The sequence below is a fragment of the Schistocerca cancellata genome, chromosome 3 (assembly GCF_023864275.1).
Source record: "Schistocerca cancellata isolate TAMUIC-IGC-003103 chromosome 3, iqSchCanc2.1, whole genome shotgun sequence".
Classification (NCBI taxonomy): Eukaryota; Metazoa; Arthropoda; class Insecta; order Orthoptera; family Acrididae; genus Schistocerca; species Schistocerca cancellata.
The window spans coordinates 113,801,522-113,823,461 of NC_064628.1; the positions used below are offsets into that span (position 1 = coordinate 113,801,522).

Genomic DNA, 21,940 nt, shown 5'->3' on the forward strand with positions numbered 1-21,940 from the left:
AACAAGTAAGTGAACGGATTGTCAAGTCGTGTGTGAAAAAAGTTTATGAAACGCGTGAGATCGTATGAGCGCATGTTGACGCGAAGTAGGGCGCGTGAATTGCTTTTAAAAGAGAAAATAAGGGATTCGGAAAGATTAGCAATGGCAGATCGAGACCATGACCGAATTGAGGTAGAGACCCAGCATGAAGACGGATAGAGAATAGAGGACAGTACAACAGACGATGCAATATCGTGAGAAATAGGACAGATAACGCACCTTAACGAGGATAATGTACGCCAAGGCACAGAAAACCTAGGTCAGTATACGAGAGAGGAGCAGGAAAGTAGAGAGACAGGCGATGAGGATTCTAACTTGCGTCTTGAATACGTAGAACCCATAGTACAAGTAATCAGAGCTCCCTCACCACAGAGTGCAAAGAATTCGAGCAGAAACGTGTCACCGCACAGTTCAATGCAATCGGTTGCAAACCAACACTTGGGCGAAAACACAGAGCGTAGGACGTCGGAAGAACACGCAACAGGACCCACCAATCTGGCAGAATTTTACAATTAATGACGGAAACCATGACAAGACAAAATAAAGAAATTGCGAACCAAATTAAAATTCAGAATGCAGAAAAGACGAAACAAATTGCAGAAACCACGAGACATATGCGTGAGATTAAAGAACAAAACCAAAAAATTCAGTTGCACCTAAGTCATATTGAAGACGAGGCAAAAGAACCTCGAGAAGTGATAGGAAACTTATTAACAGGTCACAATCAATTTAGAACAGACATTGACAAGGTACAAGCGGATGTACAAACATTGCGTAATGACACTCAGGACGAGATCAAAACATTACATAACGACACACAGGGAGAAGTTAAGAAACTAGAGAAACAGATAAACGTAAATACTAGACAAGCAGCAGGTACAGCGCGTGAAATTGTTGAAAACCGTGTGTTACGAAAACGTATCATAAAAGCAGCGCTGAAAAGATACGATAACCGCATAGTCAAAATAGAAGCGGAAACGAAGCAACATTTCAGAAATTGGGAACAGAGTTGTTGCAAACCATTGAAGAGCGTAGTGAACAGGATCGAACAAGCACTGAGTCGGCAACCACTTCCGTATCTGTAACAGCACCGGAAAAACAAGCAATTAACGAAGATATCATGCATTTTCCATTCCAATCACAGGCGGAAAATAACATACGTGAAATCAGACAGCCTGCACCGCGGGTGCGCGAAAGTTACAGTGGACAATATCCAATGGATCTACCACAACCGGAAAGAACGACGGGAGAAATAATCAGAAACAAATGTGGCGAAGAATCTCGAATTTCATTTGGAACTATGACGAAGTACGACAACGATCATTTACCCACAGTCAGAAAATTTCAACACTTTCGAGAAGGAAACTCATTACATCCACGAACTTTTATTGATCAATTCCGAGTAGGATTACCAGAACACTGGACGCTAGCACACAAATTAGACTTTATATGTGCACACATGTCAGGAACCGTCGCAGAAACCATGCAGAAAGTTGCAGCGACATGCCGATCGTACGAAAATTTCAGAGAGAAGTTTCTCTCACGATACTGGTCCAGCGAAGCACAGAACAGAGTGAAATACGAATTATTACAGAACCCATGTTTTGAAAACTCAGGAGAGAGGAGTCCCGTGAAATTTTTCGAATTAATGGCAAAGAAAAATCAATGCGTAGATGTACCATACAGTGACGGATAGTTGATAAAATTATGCGCGATGAAGTTACCATCGAAATACCAGCAATCATTAGTAGGACGTGGAGGCAATGACGTCGAAGCATTTAAAGGTATTCTAAGGGAACTAGAGTTAATATTTTCGGAAGATGACGCAAGAAAAAGACGAAGCGCACGTGAAAACGAAAGCAGAAAGCAGTGGAATCCACAAGACACAGTACGAAGAAACAATAATTACGAACAACGTGATAACTTCGCACCAAGAAACGACAATAGATTTCAACAAAGAACCGGTTATGGATTTAGAAGAGAATATGGCAATAATTATAATTCACCCAGGAACTGCAACAACTATTACAGAGGGAATAACGACAACCGGAACGGGTATTGGAGCGCCAATAGACCGACAAATTATGAACAAAGGAACCAATATCAACAAGCGGAGCAAGAAAAGAGAATACAGACAGAAGAGTGGAGGTAATACCACCAAACCCCGAAAAACGTTCGAATTGACAGCTAAGCGCCCATGCCAATGAGAATGACGCACCGACCCAGGACCATTGCAGCACTTTGAACAGAGAAGTAAATACCTTATCACGAGAAGAGAAGAAGGAAGAAACAAAACCACAGGGACAGGATGAAAACGAAGACAGGAAAATAACAATATCGTGTTGGGACGAAATTAATTGGGAGAATACTGACGAGGAAGATGAATTACCAGAGGCATGCACAACGAATGTAGGAGGAAGAGGACGTAAAGAGTATTGCAGAGCTATTTGAGATGGAAACCAGGGAAAGCGAATTCAATGAGGATAATGTGCAGTCGACAGAAGTTGAAAATAAGTTACTAGTGGGCACACAACCCAATGTATATAATGAAGGAAGTTATGAAGCGATAATTAGAGCATTTAGATGCGTTTATGTGGAAGTAGCGACGAAGAAGGAGAAGATAGACGAGGATGAGGAAAAAGTAGAGGATGTTGAAGAAAGCGTAAATGAAGGAAGAAATAGAGAAGAGGAAATAAAAGAGAGAGAAGTAGCAGTCGAAGCTTATCCTACAGAAAGTTCGAATTCACAAGGGAAATTCCTGAAAAGATTCATGTATGATTCAGTGGAGGATTCATTGATGCAAGAAGAACAGAACCAAACCTTTCAAATTCAGCCAATTGTGAAGGCCATGGTAAAGCATATCCCAGTCAATATTATAATTGATAGCGGAAGTGAACTGACTGCGATCTCAGAAAATTTATTCATGCAGTGTAATCCCAATGAGGAATTGCCAGTTCTGAAAACACGGTAGATTAAAGTAAGAGGTCCTATTAGAAACAATGCTGCGGAAGTTACGAGTAAACAAGGTTAACTCTTTCGTGTCAAGGTCAAAAGATGGAAGCCAACTTCGTGATTATACCTAAACTAACTGTAGATTTGATTATAGGTGCAGATTTTTTAAATGAGAGACGAGCGATAATAGATATGGGGTAAGGTAGCGCAACATTCGGGAATATCACACTTCTCTTTGAGCAAAAGCTAAAATTAGAAGAAGTACCAGTTATAAGCAAACAATTAAGAATGACACGAGATAAAGAGGATGAAGAATTACAACGGTATGCACAAAAGGTGGAATGGCCTCAACTCATGTTAGAAGTCCATAAAGAAATCGACGAAAAATTGCAAGAAGTTCAAGGTATTTCGGAACACAGTAAAAGAGAATTAGATGGTATTTTACGAGATAAAGTAGAGGTATTTTTACCTCAGACTGGCAGTATTAAACACTTTCAGTACAAGTTTGAAGTAAAACAGCACAAACAAGTAATAGCAACAGCGCTCTCCAACATCAGAAAGGCAGCAATTAAAAGAAAAGAAAGAGGAGATAGAACAGCAATTAAAAGAACTTCCTCAGTAGGCCAGAAAGTATTTGTAAAAACACACCATCTCTCCAGCAAACAGAAACACAAAATACATAAGTTTTACGCTGCATACAAAGGACTTGTCATAATTAGCCGAATTGCTCATGATAATGCTGTGGAACTAATGAACCCAAAAACAGGCAAAACCTTAGGACTTCACCATGTGAGCCATATCAAAAGGTTTGAAGATTAACTTTATTACTGGTAAATAATCAGCAAAATATTTCAAGATTATGTTGCAGATAAGATCGTCAGGAGAAAGAAGAATGAAGAGAGAGGAAGGTGGGAAAAAGAAAGTAGTTACAATTAAACAAAAACAAAAATAACAGCAATAGTACCATAGATTAAGGTGAAGGGATAAAGCGTAGATAATCTAACAGCATCAAATACTAAAATGTTATACACCACGACACTACACAAAAATAAAAAACGAATTTGAGGATTCTTGTAGAAGTTCAGACTCAAAATATCTTAGAATTGTAACATGGAAAGGGAGCCAAAATTTGTAAAGCTTTTTAAGAAGGTGTAAACCAATGTAGGTACTAGACATATGTTAGATGATTATAAGTAGAACTTTTTGTAAGAACCATTGTAAAAACTCCAGCAAAGACCAGATGCAACGACCCACAAGTTGCAACACGAGAAGTATCAAGAAAGAAAACCACGTAATAAGCAAGACACGATTCCTACAAGGCAGAAGCGTTGTGGGAAGGGAAAGGACAGCGAGACCAACAGAAGGCCCTTGCATCTCATGTGTGCAGTAAATCTGCCCGCTAAGCGGAACCCTGCTGTGACAGAACATGGAAAGCCAAGAGGGTCTTGGAATGCCCCGACTCAGCGGAGCGAGCAAAAAACGGCCCGACGCGAAGACGGCTTGGGCAAGCCACCATTGGCAAAAAATATGTGTAAAAGTCACACTACTGCTATTAAACAGCACACTGATGCACGAAACTGAAGAAAACATCCACAAAGTAGAAATGACATGTCCAAACAATTTATCAAACTGTTACTAAGAGGAGAACTTCAAAGCGACTAGTTATCAATAGATATTCCCATATCCTGCCGAGAGAAGAACCAAGAAGCAAGTAAGAAGCAGGGAAAAAGCAGGAAGAACAGAAGTTGAAGACTCGCATGATTGAGACCAAGAAAGAAGATGGGTGAAGAATAGAAGACATACCTTCCCAAATCCCTATCCTATTGTAAACTAGTCATCTGCGAAGTATTACAACGAAAAACGACGGCTCTCAGCGTCACATAACGATGACTTTCACGCATACAAAGCCAGTAAACGACGAGATTCTGCACTCACAGCTCCATTCCATTATGGGACCTCCACAACAGCAACACACACTTGCAAAGCCAACAAGGAATGATGAACGAAGCTATACATCAAATACTTGCCCACATCCATCTCACTCAAGTCCATCACCTTCGTGCAAAACTATTTGCCAACCTCATGTTTAAACATTCATAGGATTGTGTGAATGTGTGAAATCAAATTATGTGATGTAGAAATTGTGCAAAAAGAAACATGTGAAAAACTAAATAAGTTAAGCACACCAGACAACTAATAAACTACAAAATAACAGTCATTCACTATGGACTTAAGTAAAAAATAGACTAACGATAAAAATAAGTCATTAGTTCTGAAATGGAAGGTATATAAAGAACAAAAGTACGGCACAATAAACACTAAAACTATATGCCAATATTTCCTCCACATAAAAATAAAAGAATATCTATATTTTACTTATTTTCTCCTTATAAAAACGAAGAATAAAAAATTACCTTTTTGGATGTTTTCCCTTTCTTTTAAGATTTGTACCATTTGTTAGGATAATATCTCAATACTTGTATATGTATATATCTTTTTCAAAGCAATTCTTGGAAATAATTCTTATTTGTTAGTGTAACATTGTTGAAATGAGTGTCTAGAAACAAAAACATTTTACTTGTACATGATATTTAGAAAATGTGTTAGGAATAGATTTTACTTAATTACTACATTTATGTAAAAAAAAATATTTCTATGAAAATCGATGTGAAAGACTCCTCACTTTCGATAACAAACTTCTTAAAAAACAAACTTCACACTTAAAGAAAGAAAGAAAATAATTAAAATAAATAATAATAATAATAATAGCATAAAAATAATCTTCTCTTGTCATAAACATATTTTTGAGAATAATGTGGAAGAATATAAAAATACAAATTACTAATACAAACTAGCATACAACCAGAATTATGTGGCTAAACAGTAGGCAACAAAATTTAGACAAAGGAATAATTTTTGACTGACTTAGACAACGATTCAATCACTGCCTAACTTCAGTGCAAAAATTAAGTTCGAAGGGTGGTGATATGTAAGGTGTCAGGCAAATCCAACATCTTCCATGAAAACCCTAACAATGTAAGCAAATCCAGTAGTGTGTCATATAGCTCCGAATAAATCGTGACATTAAATTAACTAAAGTAATACAAGTAACGAGTGAGCAAATGGAATACCACAGACTAACACAAGAATGCCTAAATGCACGTCATACCTTCCCACCATGAGACAGACGCAGTTCTGAGGGAAGAAACGAGAACAGAAGCCGAGAGCAGAACTGTGTTAAGCTAGAAGGCCCTACGATAAGGGACGGACACCCACGTGCCAGCTAACCACCAGGACCACCCCCCAGCCCATGTTAAAAGCTAGAGCCCTCCAGAAGATCAGTATAGATTTTACGATAACACATAAAGGGCCACACCAGCCGCAAGTTTTAGCGTGAGACCTTTTCGCGTCTCTGTTGCGTTGCAAACATTAAAAACATTGCCCCACCTCGAAAAGTAACCGCCAGGACCACCCCCCAGCCCATGTTAAAAGATAGAGCTCTCCTGAAGAACAGTATGGATCGTACGATACCACAAAAAGGGCCACACCATCCGCAAGTTTTAGCGTGAGACTTTTTCGCGTCTCTGTTACGTTGCAAACATTAAAAAAATTACCCCACTACGAAAAGTACAACGTTTCACATTGGATGGACAGAATTTTTGTAGGCGGAGCTTAAGGCTAACCTTGAGACCCTGACTGGTCAGATGAAATCACATCCAGACAGTTTTTTTTAACCATCTTCAGTAAATTGTAGTAAGGAGAAGTTAGGAAAGAGTTGCTTCGGAGATGGCGAGCTGTATGTAGCTGCGTCGCCCGCCGCCCTCTGATGCTGAATAACCAACGAATAGGTCATGAACACATGCGATGACACATTTTTGAGCACATAAGGCTTCACTCAGAACTGCAGAAGTCTCATCTGTTACATACCTTATTACGTAATACTAGTGTCGATCATCAATTGAAGCTCATGGTATCACATTTGGTACGTAAGTTAAAGTCTGAAACGAGATGATTTTTCTGTTATATTATTATTGAGAAGCCACATCAGCCACTGTAATTCACGACAAGTTAGATAAGTAATTAATGATAATTGAGGGTCACTGTAGACCATTTTGATAGTTTTCTCTTTGTGAAACTTAATTTAAAACTAGATTACTGATGTGATATGGCATAGGTCATCCTTCGACCATTGTAGCACTTGGAAACCCATTCAGGGAATATTCGTTCACATTTTTGTTGAACGCAGTTGGTTTTTATCATCCTGTATTAAAATATTTCCTTTTATCAACAGTGCCATTTCTAAACAATGTATTGTGAGTAGAATAAAATTTTCAATGGTAAACTTAACTGCTTTTTCGACGTTATTTTACCAGCTAACTAAAAATTGGAAAGCCTTGAACCCCTTCCACGAAATTTAGTTAGTATTAAGATTCTTTTACAGGGAGTGCAGTGGAGCTGACGCTGAAATCATTAAGTATTTGGTTATATCATCGCTAGTCTCACTGAACTCTTCTCAACTCTACATGTCATGTGTGGTCTGGCGTCTCCTTACCAGCAACAGTTCCCAGGTTCAAACTAGTCAATTCCCTAAAAAACACACTCAAAGCGTCGTTGTGCGAAAGTGGTAGGGAGACACGACTTAGGACAAACACCACGCAGAATGTTAGAACATAATGAATTGTTGATGTTATCTCTTATTATGATCTGAATGTAACTTATATCGGCCGAAACTGGTTACATTTGGCAATAATTCCTAACTTTGCCAGTAAATAGCTTTAAAATTTGCTGTCAGTCAAAACTAATGTCTCTGCTGAGATGAAAACGAAATAACTTTTTAATCAACCATTATAAGAATTTTACTTCTTGAGATAAGATTAAAAGGAAATTGTGATTATAACATGTCAATTACAAAAGAGCACAAATCAAATCACCAGCTTAACAAGTTATTACAAGTAACAAAAGTAGTAATCTTGACGTAACGTTTCATAAAACAAACCAGGAACAACATGCCTAGAATAAGTAGTATGCAGTAAAGGATAGAGTAGAGTGGTGCAAGATTGCGCACTTAAAGTTTAATTAGCGTTATACGAAGGAAACTTCACAGATTACAATTATATTTTAACTGGTATTTCATATGACTTTTGCCTGCTATATAATTGATTCCGAAAGTCAGATGCACAATTGAAATTGCCATTCACATGTAATAAAATAAGCAATGGAGGTGGGCAGTCTTACCCGAGCGTGGGATAAGAGTGCGTGTCTAGTGGAGTAAATATGGGCATTATCGATACATGAGGAAGACATATATGCCATTCAGTCCTTTGTTTAATTTATAGCATACACAAACATCATAAGCCTTGTTTCTTAGCGTGTAACTGTTGATAGGAAAATTGATTTAATGAGCAACTCTGGGGCCTCTGCACTAAAATCTACAACAAATATTCTTAATAGATGAAAAATGAAGTGTCCAGAACTTTCATTAAAACTGCTACCATTCCTCTCATATAAGACATTAAATCCAGACTTATGTTTGTGGATTATTATACTTTCCAGTACAGCCTCGACAGTGAAAAATTTGTGACTTACCCGTCGACGTATTTAACATTTACTTTGCTGTATTTTTGTTTGCTTGATTTGGATGAAACAGGTTCCTCTTTGGTTTCTTTATTTTTTGTTCTGTAGATTGGGATTCCAGCTGCTTCTTGAATGGGGCCCCAGATACAGTTTCTGACTTCTACCATTTCTTCTGTCTTATTTCGCAATCTTTTCTTGTTGGCAAAGGAATTATTTCGTTTGGGGAAAGGTGGGCACTTAGTCCTTTTGTGGTTCATTTGTAGACGCTGTGAACTTTGGATCCACAGTTACATTTGACACTTTGGTGTGTAACGACAGAAGGTAGGAAATCTTCCTCGGTGAATATGTGACGTTAGACTGGATAAATGCCGCATATCTTGAACGCCTTTATTGGATTCGTCGTTGTGGCCGTCCTTTGAAGTGTGTTTCTATGCAATTCAGCACTAATTTCTTGCATAAATACATATCCAAGTTGGTTAATGAGCCGCTGATCGCATTATTGTTAATAGAAGTCGTTCGGGTGCTTGAAAAAGAGCGATCCATTGGCTGCAGTTTGTGGCTGCTCTGTGGAGGAATGGTAAGCACACGAGTGTAATATAGGACGGGATTTGGACACAAGTGTGACGAGTGATTATCAACAATTTAAAGAATGGATTTTCTTCTGTTGGCCATGTAAGTTTCTCAAAGTGTTGTTAGATACAGTGTGTGAAATCTTATTGGATTTAACTGCTAAGGTTATCAGTCCCTAAGCTTACACACTACTTAACCTAAATTATCCTAAGGACAAACACACACACACACACACACACACACACACACACACACACACACACACACACACACACATGCCTGCCCGAGGGAGGATTCGAACCTCCACCGGGACCAGCCGCATGTTAGATACAGATCTGAGTTGATGTACCCAGTGTCCTGACACATCAATAGTGACCCAGGAGCGGCACCAAACTCCCTTTCATCCTTTTCACAGGAGATACTCCTCCAGGAAGATCGTAACTCCTCCCGCATCCATGCAACATACAACCATTATCAACTAACCTCTTTCTCCGGAGGCCAGTTTGCCTACGTGCATTTTTTACTCATGCAAATACTTTAGGAACTTCGTTTCGAACAGTTGTAAACCCAGACTCATCCATGTTGAATATGCAGTGAGGTTCAAATCTGTACCTCTCCATTAGCGTTTTAAAGATTATCAAAGAAGATGCTCGTCTGCTGCTTGTTGAACCCCATCACATTTCCAAGACTAGTTTTCTTTGGGATCCGAAGGTTAAATTTTCGTCTCTGCGCGAAATCATAAGCCCAGCTGTTTCCAGCCATCGTAGTGTTCTTGCCATATTTTATTTTTATGTGGAATGTAGCAAAGAAAAGTGGCGCAGAGAACAGAGTTCGGCTACAAAGAAACACAGGAGAGAAAAGGAAACAGTACAAACCTGGCTGTAGCACATTAAACTGACCGTCATTCATCTCTTGACACTTTTGGGCTCTGGTAAACAAGCTGCTGAAGCCGGATCGAAGCTGGATTGTTGGAATTGCTGCAGTCACATCCGAAAGGAACTGCTGCAGGTCTTTAGTACTATGAGGGTTGTTGCAATACACCTTAGACATGAGGGCTCCCCACACAAAGAAATCTTTTACTGATGGATAGGGTGACCTGGGTGGCCGCGACCATACTTACCTCTGCTAATAAGTCTGTCAGGCGTCAAGATTAAGTGAATTTGCTCCAAGGTACGCCGACTATATGGAGAGATTTTCCATCTTGTTGGAAGCACCGTTTTCCTCCTCCGTTAATTCTGTCATAAAAGATTTCAAAATTTTGGCAATGTAAAGCGCTGAAGCCTGCTTCTGATGGAAGAAGTCGAGACCAATAACGTGGCGTGCAGACGCTGCAGACAAAACCCCAACCTTCTGATTACGCACTGGTGTTTCGTGGACGTTGTACTGATTCTCCATTGCCCAGAACTTCTGATTCTGTGAACTGACATAACCATTCAGGTGAAACAAGACTACATCAGACATAAAGAAAATATCCATGTCCAAGCCATTCATTGTTATCTCGGTGAACCGAGAGTCACAAAACTAGATAATTATAGTTTTAATATAGAAGGAAATAAACCTATTCTTCATAAATGAAATTTATTCAGCGAGAAACATAAAAACTGATATTAAATTTATAATATTCTTATCTCTTTTATCACTAGTAATGGAGACGCTGAGGATCATCTGCTAGTTTTAATGTACAAGCAGCAGACACTCGGCAGCGATGCATTTAGACGTCCAGGTGCGGTATTCGTCCACATGATCGACGTGATATGCCGGTCTCTGTCAATTGATATGGTAGGAATCTTGAAGCATTTTATGGTGAACTGCAGCCACATTTTCAGGTGTGAGGGCTGATGTCTAAATGTTTTTTGATGTGTCCAAAACAGTTCCTGTCTGATGCCATTTTGCGACTACGCGTTGCATGGTACTCTTTACTGGCATTTTGAAACCATTATATCTTCTCAAATCTTTCACTGTCATACCATAATTACATTTCTCCAATGATCTCCAGTGTTCATCGATTTCCGGTTCCTGCTCATCATTAAAAGTTTTTCCGAATCTTCGCAGTTTGCGTACCCCAAAATCTTTTAAAAAAGTAGTTGTTGAAATTTATGTAGGCAAGGGTCCACAGATTAAAAAAGTATAGACATAAAAGTACACTCCAAGGGGCGTAGTACCTCCGTAAGGCGATTTCTCAGGGCAGCTGCATGTATTCCAAGCTCCCTTGCTACTTTCCGTTTAGACTTACCGTGTTTCAAGCCCTGGTTTTTGCAGCTGCCAGCATTTCTGGAGAGAACGTCTTCCATTTGGTTTTCTTCTTATAGACGCTAAAATAGAAAAAAAACTAGCTCTTTCAATAATAATATCGGCATACAATAACCACCTGATGGTTCGTAAATATTTCTAGCTTCATATCAATTTGAAAAAGCTGTTAATTGTAACAGGTGGGTTAAGATTACGCGCTGTGCAGTATATCGCCACCTGCGACACGTACTACGAGACTGCATCTTTCGTCTGTAAGTGGAAACGCTTTGTAGAAATGTCGACGTGTTAGTAAATCACAAGACTGACAATACATCGTCGTATACAGTGGAATGAAGTTAACATTCGTAAGCCCACCATTGACTACATTATAGCCTATTTCCACAACACAAAATTTTATATGAAACATGACAACAATGGGGCAGCCACAGAGGTTATTTCGTGTCCTCCGGAGTAGCCAACTTCTGGATTATTAAATCTGAGATGTGAGCGTTGCGGAGACTTACCTGCCGCGCAGACTTCTTCCGATCTACTATAAATCGCTTTTACCAAATTAACTTTGTTACACCACTAAGGTAAGTAACGTTTTAGACTTTGTACATATGTACTGTGTATGTTTTCCATTTTTCGTTTATAAATGTATAGCCATGGTGTTCTTTTAATCATTGACAAAGGTCTTCTTAGGCACTTGTGGGTTTTATTTTTCTGAAGAAGGTGTAGTTATCTACGCCGAAACCTAGGTAAACACTAGGTGCTTCTTTCGCAGTCGAGGCGGGTTTCTAGTTTTTTAATAGATTAACCAACGATTGCTGACGCGCTGCAATGTTGAAGATTCTTACTCTCCTATTACACCTATATCATTTTTTCTTGTTATTTTCCCAAAACGTCTTAACACTAATAATGGAAGAGGCAAATGCTTTTGCCTTGGTGTTTTTTGACACTAAAAACGAGGGTAGCTCGCTGTAGCGAGTGGTTCTAGGCGCTTCAGTCCGGAACCGCGCTGCTGCTACGTTCGCAGGTTCGAATCCTGCCTCGGGCATGGATGTGTGTGATGTCCTTAGGTTAGTTAGATTTAAGTAGTTTTAAGTCTAGGGCACTGATGACGTCAGATGTTAAGTCCTGTAGTGCTTAGAGCCATTTGAACCATTTAGAATACTCTTTTTATAAACGACTTATTCCATAAGCCATTATTGAGCGGAAATATTCAAAGTATATTAGGAGGATAATTCTTCTCTTATCTAGATCAGCAATTACACGAAGGGCAACAGTAGCCGAATTTAACTGTTTCAGAAACTCTGCAATGTGCTTCTACCTCTTCAAGTTTTCATCAAGATGTATACCTAAAAATCTGTATTACTTTACCACACGTACTGAGACGGAGAAAAAGCTCGGTATGTTTCAAGGATAGAGAAGGAAATCGGCCGAGCCCTCTCAGAGGAACGGATAAACCTGACGCATTGATAGTTTAATATGTAAAGAAGTTCTAACATCAACTCTCGTGATTGCAATGTCTTTTCGACACTACGACAACTTCTCTTATCACGATAAATTTTGCCTGGCGTGAGAAACGCGTTACTGGTTAATTGTTGTGTGTTAGGTTAAATTAGCTCGTTGTAATATAATTGCTAAACGTTACCGTTAAAAATTAGTAGTAAAGTTCCTCTTACAGAGGAATCAATACTCGGACACGAATGCCGCTGCTCAACGGAGTCAGAACGAGATAAACAGTGGGAGCGCGGGCCATCCCTGTTCACAAGCACTCTCGTTAAAGCCGCCCGCAGCACGCTCGCCGTAATCTGTCTGGCCATCGCGCACGCCACCCGCCCGGCCGATAGCATCGAGCGCACGTGGGGCGCGGAGAAGTGCGGCCCGCGCACACAGAGCGTTCCGGACTTCCCAGAAGTCACAATTACCGAAGTAGCTGCTGCAGTTCTCATATCTTCAGTCTTAAGTAGACGAAGGGTATTCCACCAACAAGAAACAAATCGTCCTATCTCATTTCCATACTCCGACAGCAAGAATCCATTAATTAGGTCACGTGGTTCGAAATGACGCACGATAGATCCATCACTTACAACTATTTACCGTTCTCTGTAAATCGAGTAATTTAATCGTGTTGCAGCAGATAAGACGATCTGCTACATATAAAAAGTGTTGACTTCACGATATTACCAAGTTAATTAACTGAGCCTCTTACTGCAGGGGAAAAGAGCAGGCGAGATGGGTATAACATCACTTGCATATTAACGGTCTGCTAGCTTCCACTGAAGAACTGAGATTCAGTTTTCAAGTACATGTATCGTAGTATATTACTTCTTGCATCAACAGCTGTAACACAGCTAAATATTTTTATTTATTATATAGATCTTGCCTATAATCTTCAAATAAACATTCCTTACCTTGTAACCTCCCCCTCACTTATCGACCTTAATGACAGTGAAAAATTAAACCGCGTGTACCTAATGGAAATTTGGGAAAAGCAATCGTCACCGAGGTTAATTTGTCGGTAAAGAGGGAGGAAAGGGTTACATCTAAATGAAAGGAAAAATGCTAATGAAACTGGAGGAAATTAATTTTGAAAAAAAGGAGTAAAGTTAATACAGAAAGTAAATGTGCGGCCGTTATGTTAACAATCAACTAGCGGTAATTAGATATTTGAGATCTGGGGGAAATTACGGTCGCCAGTCCTAAGGACAATTACTATAGTAACCGAAAAAGAAAGATTATTACACATATAGTTAGCAGTAGAAGCGTGGCAACAGAAGGTTGACAAGTGTAGTGTGAAATCTGAAAGTTTGTCAGAAGTAATAAATTTCGCTACACTCTGACTTAATTTAGCAAAATAATTAATAAAAACCGGAAAATCGAAAGTTAATTTAGTGACTGAAGTTAATAGTGAGCTTTCTTTCTGAAGTACATCGAAATTCAGTAAAATACGGTTAGTCTTCGACTACCTCAACAATCATTTCAAAAGCTACTTGAATCTACGCAATTTAGAAATAAGAGATTTAACTTTGAACTTGAATTAAATGATTCTGAACAATTGACAATAGTAAAATTTAGTACGTACCAAGCTGAGCTGCAGTCACAGGTAAGCTAAAATACGGTAACAAAACTCGCACTCTTAATTTGTGCTAGTGTAATCTAACTATTGTAGCCAGCTATGAATACTTTAACTGAACTTTGAAATTAAAGCAGCGAAATTGAATGGTTGTATTTTAATGCTGGCGTCTGAATTCGAACGACACTCTGGTTCATTCCGGAAAAGGAAGGGACCCTGCTTGGTAATGCAATTGGGACAATGAGCAACAAAGGTTCATGCTAAGTAGCTCTAATTTTGTGATGCAACAATTTTGATAGTTTGAAAAGCTGAGGTCTGCCATACAGTTCTAAAACTTTACGTGCTTCCAGTCTTCCTTGTTGGTTGATTGAAGGTTTCAAGCCGTCGATCGAGGAGGTGGCGACAGTCACTAATTGTCGGCCGTCGCTGTTGCAGAAGCTGGATGTTGGCGCGCCTTCTTCTCGACACGGTCACCAGACGAAACGGGCTCTTGATGTGCGCCAGCTAATGCTTCCCGTCCGCGACACCATGTCAGAAACTATCATCGCAAGTCGAGCGCAATTACATGCTGCCAAACCCCGAGAGCGCGGCAACTCGCGGGAGCTTCACACCGCACACCTGCTCCACTGCACTCCCCAAACTCCCTCTCTGCCCGCGCTCCACGCGACAGAGTTAACACTACCAAAGATCCTAAACACTTTGGTTCTTCACACGACCTATCGATGTAATCGTTCGATAGCAGTTTTCCCTAGGCAAGACCCAGCGTAAAAATACAAATAATATTCACAAAACAAACCAACATAAATGCATAAAAATATATATACAAACAGTAACAATTACAATATATAAAGAGACAGAAATGTCATATCTTCAGGTGACAAAATAAGGAAAAAAATTTGCAGTGCAATAGATGGAAATAGGAGGATACGCATTTCCGGCGTTACAACCTTCCTACTTTTCGCAGTTTCATTATCTAGCTTATTCTTCGCTATGAGGTTATACATGCCCTCGCCTGAATTACGTAAAGACATTTATATTAAGTCAGCCTGTTGGTCTAGTGTTACAACGGCATGCCTGGAAACCGAGATTCATAAGGTCTGATTCTTGTCCGGCCACGAAATAATTCTTACTTTTAACCAACAAGGAACGGCACGTGGTGCGAATTCCATTTTAAACTGTTCGTCCACTTTTCCCCACGGAACTTCTAGTGTAGATTAGTGACACGGGAGGCGTCAAAGTCGCGTCCAACTGAAAAACATGCGCCATGTTGTAGAGCTTAACAGTAAACCATGAGAACGAGAGACAGTTGCAAACTATCTGCAGTGCTTTGCACATACAAACAACCTAAAGAAGACCAAAAATAAAATATCTACGAGAATAAATGTTCGGAGAGAGGATATAAAATCTATCAGATAAATGACATTGGAGACACAAAGATCTAGGAAGATCAGGTGAATAGAATGGTTTGCCTCTTTATAAGAAATTATGAGGTAGAGATCTCAAAGTAACGCTAGTTGTGTGTAGTAGAGCAGATACTTGAGTAATTAGATCACGAATTGGGCCTTAAAAGCCGTAGATGAAAACTCTTGTTTGGGCAGCAGAAAACGGACGATGCAGGAGTAAAGAGGATGTAGCAAGCAGAAGTGCACTAGTAAGAAAAAAGGAAATTTGACAGCCATGAATACAAACTTAAGTGTTGGTAGGCCAGTATTTGGTACTAATATTTTTGCAAGCAATATTCCCTTTGGCTATCGTAGTTGATCCTCATACTCTCTTCGTGTCACCGTCAGTGCATTATTTTGCTCCTATGGTAGCTGAATTCCTTCACTTCGTCTGCACCCTGCTACATTTTATGTACCAATGGATAAATGGAGTGAGAGCTGGACGTTAAAAACGCAGATTTACACTTTCGCATACTTATTAAAACTAAACATTAACAAGAAAATTACAAAATATTATCAACCATAAATGTTAAGCAGACACCTCGCAGTTTGTATCCAAACGGATGAATTAAGAAAATTTCAAATGAAAACAGTTTACCGAGGTCTAACTCAAAATTCAGCTGATTCTTTTGAGTTTTCGAATTTCTAAAAATACCTTGGTAAGGGGAATTTAAAAGTGACAATAATCGTTCAAACCAACGCAGTCATTATGCTAGGCATCAAGTGCCGTAACCAACGAGATATTAATTAAAATCAAGAATTTGTTAAACTATTTACAGACACTGCACACAAGGGAGGCTAGCATTTTACGTTATCCTACATACACGTAACAGTAACAATAATTAAAATACTTTGGCGAAATGTCAAAGGGCAAACAATGGAGACGACCCTATCGGCTGCAACATTAAATACACCACACCATTTCATTAGGTAATCCAAAAACAACCGTAATTAGTTAACGGAAAGCAGCACCACTACCAGCTGATAGAAATTACCAAAGTCCGAAGACAATTACGGTGACAACGTTGACGAGGATAACCTCTTCCTTAAGATAATTTACCATATAAACAAGACAGCAGCCTCTCGTTGTAACGTAATCAATAAAACAACACCATGACATTTACATTAGGACCTACGTGCATCAGCATACAGAGCTTAATCAAAAACATCGCATGATATCAGTAATCACTTCATTAAATTTTCCACTTAATATTTAAGACACGCCTCTATAATGCTCAAAAACAAGTGTCTCTGTCCATCCGCATGATATTTTTGCCAATTCAATCCGAACTTCCAGACTCACGTGCTAGTCCCACACACAAATTGCTGCACATCCTATCAGTCCACCAAGGGGTTTCCTGTGACATTCATAACACTCAGAAAGGATATCTGCCCTAGCACTCTAATAACACTTGCTCCTAATACCACCCTCACCTGAGTTGTATAATCACAACCGTTCGAAGGCAAGAATCACAAAAGTGGAATAATTTTTCCACTACTAAAATACAACGCGACTAGAGCAACGGAAATTGCAGACCACTTTCCAACGCAGCAAAAGCATAGGACGTAGGAAACACGATAGTTGACATACCACACCAGTTCTTTGTTGGGTGTAGGGCTGACACGACATTACTTCCGTAACGAAGTCCAACAACCTACGCTGAAGCTACTGTTACAAGCCATCTCCCCATGAAGATTAAGCTACTGGATCAGGGTAAGCACTGGAGTATCCCCAGTATCTCAAAAACCAATCAGTGCTGTTCGCGAGATAGGTAACATCGAAACCGCCAACACTGCGTTTACCCGGCGGACACCATCCTGCGTCCCCGAGACACGCCAATTAACTCAGCCTCCTTGCACCTCCGGTTGAGGCATGCGATGGCGCCGCTGCCTTGTGTCAAAAAGGCACTATGTCGTAGATTTGTTTACCTTATATATAGCCTTGCTAGCCACCTCGGACATCTGCACCGTGACCTTATAACTAAGCTGGTAAGGGCATAGCGTGCCCACTGATTCTTTTGACAGTAAATGTAAAATATACAAAGTATATGGACTCTTGTTAAAAGTGAAATGTTATCCTAATACTAGAAACAGTGATGAAATATGTAATCAAGTACATTTAGTAAATAATACTTTGAAATGGATGTATATAGAAGAAGCCAACATGTAATCGCTGGCTGCTAACATTTAATATATATAATCGTGCGATAATATTATCACACTGGATTCTGTTCTTTTTGCTCTCTCTTGCTATTGTTTTGTTCGCTTGCTACTGATCTGACGTACTCGATGTGAGTAACAGTGAATTGCTGTACTCTGCTGGGTTAGTCTTAAATTTTATTTATTCTGAAATAGAGACTTAGCAGTAAATGTGGTTACATGTTTTCGTTTATAGAAATGTAATTCCCATTCTCCACAATCTTCCGTTTGTATCATTTTTAGCATACGCTGCTGCAGAGACGAACATAACGTCGCTGGTCTCCTTGCGGTCCACGACCACTCGGAAATTTTAATTTTCAGTAATTATTTATGAAACAGTGCAACTTAAAGCGCACAGACAGTTATATCATCATTCCACAGGAGTTTTGAAATGTGATTATCACAAATATCTTTTTGAAAAAGTTTTAGAACTGATGTCAGTAAAAGGTCCAGAATCGATAATGGCTTGGCTCAAAGCTTAAGGTAAAGTAATTAATTATTAGTTTGTGCTGGTGTAGAAGTGAAAGACAGTCAACTTTAATATTACTGATTTATGGGGTACATTTTGCAGAATTAAAACTGTTTCTTTGGTGTTTAATCCATACTTCACGCGCACGTAGGTACAGACGCTTAACTTCGCGATACTGTTTTCCTTGAATAGATTATTTTCTCTTGAACCGGAATGCTTCTAAAGACTTAAGCTCCAATTACTTTAAATATATGAGGCACTGAGTACAAAAGTGGGTGGATATTATTCCTGTGGCCTACGTGTAATGCAAAGGTGTACTAACAAGATCCCACCCGTTTAAACATTTATAACGTATACCACTTGCAAAAATACTTTGCGTCCATAAAAATAGCAATTTCTTCTTCAAAAATCTAACAAAGATACAGTAACATTTTCCAGTAATATGCTACAAGGGCTAGGCCTCCGACCTGTACTAATCCTCCGAGCTTGTGAGCATTTCTGATGTTGCGTGCTTCCCTTCACTGGACAACCAATTGCTCTGGCGAACTTTGTCAAGGAAAAAGTCCTCAATGAACCACAGGCTGCTCAGTGGAGCGGTATCCTTAAACATGAAGAAAATTTCGGCAGGCGTTGTCCTGACACTCGTGATGAGCCGTATTAAAGGCTAACATTAATGATGGTAGAGACTAGTTCCACAAGGTATGATCGCGACTGTGATAAACAGTCTGGGTTGAACGCAAGTTCCTATTAACTCGCTCCAAATAGAAAGAGTTCAAGTAGTGGGGGACGGTAGTGTTACAGCAAATCCCTACTCCTACACTAAAGTTCTTTCACATACCACGTAAAACACATACCGTTGTAAACAATTAAGTCCCTTGGCGGGCAGTACATGGGAAACAAACTTATCGAAGTATGAATCACCGTCTTGGTCGTAGCTGAATTGGTGGGAAGGAACCAAATACATCGCGAAAAGGCATTTACGCACACCAAAATGTAGGTATGATCCTCTTTCATTTACAAAAATTATGTACATTTTATCCCATACCTTTTCCTCGGATTTGGACCCAAGAAATCCCGTATGTGCGTTAAGCACGCTTCCTGCTTTCCTACGTCTCGTAGACAGCGACTTTCTTGTTTACATCCTGACTATGGCGTGCCATATTTAATGTTTCTCTTATTTTATTCCTTGTCTTGGACTACTCCGAAGGGATAACCAATTTCGATCTTAAGTTAATCGCTGTTCTTTATTACTTCGTCTTTTTGGTTCATCTTCTGCATTTATTCTGTCCTCATTTATTTGTTCACTTTACTGAATAGTCCTGTCATTCTTCCTCACTTCCACAGAGAGCTCATGATCACAACCAGTCTTCTTTGCTATACTTTCACCATGAATTTTAACTTTTCTTGTATCTGTGTGAAACGTCCCCTTTGAAAAATTATACAAGACTGTGCTTAAACTGACACACAATATTTTTTAGCGCAACGCAATCTGACTTTCAGAAATCCCTACAAAGGAATGGCCCTGACTAACATTAACCAGTACCTTTCACAAATCACTTACCTCACCAAAAATCTCCGTTACTCGAACTACTGCAATACAGCGAGCGCCACTACTGCCAGCTAAATAAAAGATTCAAACTACTGAAGGCACTAACTACTGATAGGCATAGTTAGCAAATGAAAGATTTTAATAGAGAACAAACAATGTATTTACCTTAACAATCATAATATATATGCCATCCAGTCTTACAAATTTCAAATCTCCTCCATTTCTCTCCCCACATCCACCACTGCTGGCGGCTCATCTCCTACTGCACAACGCTACTCGCTGTTCACATCCAGCTGCCGCTGCCCAACACTACAATGGCAGACAACAATGCAAACTAGCCACAGACTGCACACAGCACAGCCAGTGATTTTCATACAGAGAGCGCTACGTGGCGGCCGTGTTACCAATATAAGAACCTGAGCAGCCTACTTACATAGCCTACTTACATAGCCCCCATGCCCCCACAAAAAATTTTACAAATTGTTTTCGGCAGTGGCCAATAATGATTTGATAAAATTTTTCATAATTGCAATAACAAAGATATCAAATGCACACACTTATTGATACAATGTTGGTCAAAAGCTAAAATTTTCTTACAGTCCATAACGACAGTCCAGATTGTTCATCACTGTAAAATTGCAGTGTTTTTCTCAAAGTCTGAGCAGTAAAAGAAAATGCACACGGAAGTAGTGGATTTCCATGGAGTCTTGAAGAAGTAGTGTTGTCCTTCCAACGGAAAGACAGTGCTGACTCTTGACATGCAAACAGGTAATGGACCACAACAGAGCAAACCCACAGCAGAGTCATTCGAACTTTTGAAGAATATTGGTAGGTAGGGCATCACAGAGCAGACCCACTGTAGTCCTGGTAGAGAGTATGGTATTGGTGGGCCACCAGAGGTGCAGACCCACTGCAGTCCTTGTAGAGACAGCCAGCAGCCATCTGTTGCGACTGTGCAGGTGCACATTCACCATCGAGGAGTCTTGCGGAGAATATAGCAAGTCCATAAACCACCACTTGTACACTCACAAAGTTTTTGGAATTGTCCTTAGAACCAGCAATGCTGTTATCCTGTCCCTTGCCGAATTATCAACACATGTGCAAACACTAACAGTCCCTACTTCTCACATATTGTCCATATACTATGACCCACAGAAACGTGTGCAGTGAAATATAACTTACAAGTTACTAATATGATGAACCGGTGTCAATTACGATTTTGTAACATGAGAATACAATTACAAAGGTACAAAATACATCATTAAAGAACATAACAATACAGATAACATTCGTAGTACAAGCTTTACAAAGGAATCGAAATATCATATACATCAGTGTTACAGGAATTATGACATGAGTACATACATAAAAGATCAGAATAACGTTTGAAACATCAACTTTACGCATTATCATTAAAACAAAACAGAATAAATACTGTCTAAACATCTTTACAAAGAAAATAACATATTATCAGAAAAATTCTACAACATAGCTCTCATTAGCTAAACACACAAAGACAGGAAAAAGACAAATAAACAAGGGTACATAAACACATAGTGGGATAACACAAGGAAAGGACAGGTTTTGTTTTATTGCAGTATTTTGCAAACAAAACTTTCTTTGCTTCTTGGAGATCTCCCTTCATTCATCATTATTCCCAAAAAGTCCTATCTATACCTCCTTCCTGTATTCTATTCCTATTTCTTTCAAAATAATTATTTCTGATTGTACAATACTCATTTCGGCCCAAATCGTTTTCATATAACTTCGCAATGCATTCTTTACCTATTCTCCATAGTCAGTTTCTTATATAGTCTACCCCTCTTAAGCTAACTTAA

The 21,940-nt window shown here is 39.3% G+C and overlaps 1 protein-coding gene across 1 annotated transcript in view; it reads right to left on the reverse strand.

Moving 5' to 3' along the window:
- Window positions 1–6,721: 6,721 nt before the first annotated feature.
- Window positions 6,722–21,940, reverse strand: part of LOC126176153 (uncharacterized) — a 143,325-nt gene continuing 128,106 nt past the window's right edge. Inside the window, exon 3 of the mRNA XM_049923295.1 lies at window positions 6,722–6,820. Coding sequence (XP_049779252.1) covers window positions 6,722–6,820 — 99 coding nt within the window. The remainder of the gene's footprint in view (window positions 6,821–21,940) is intronic.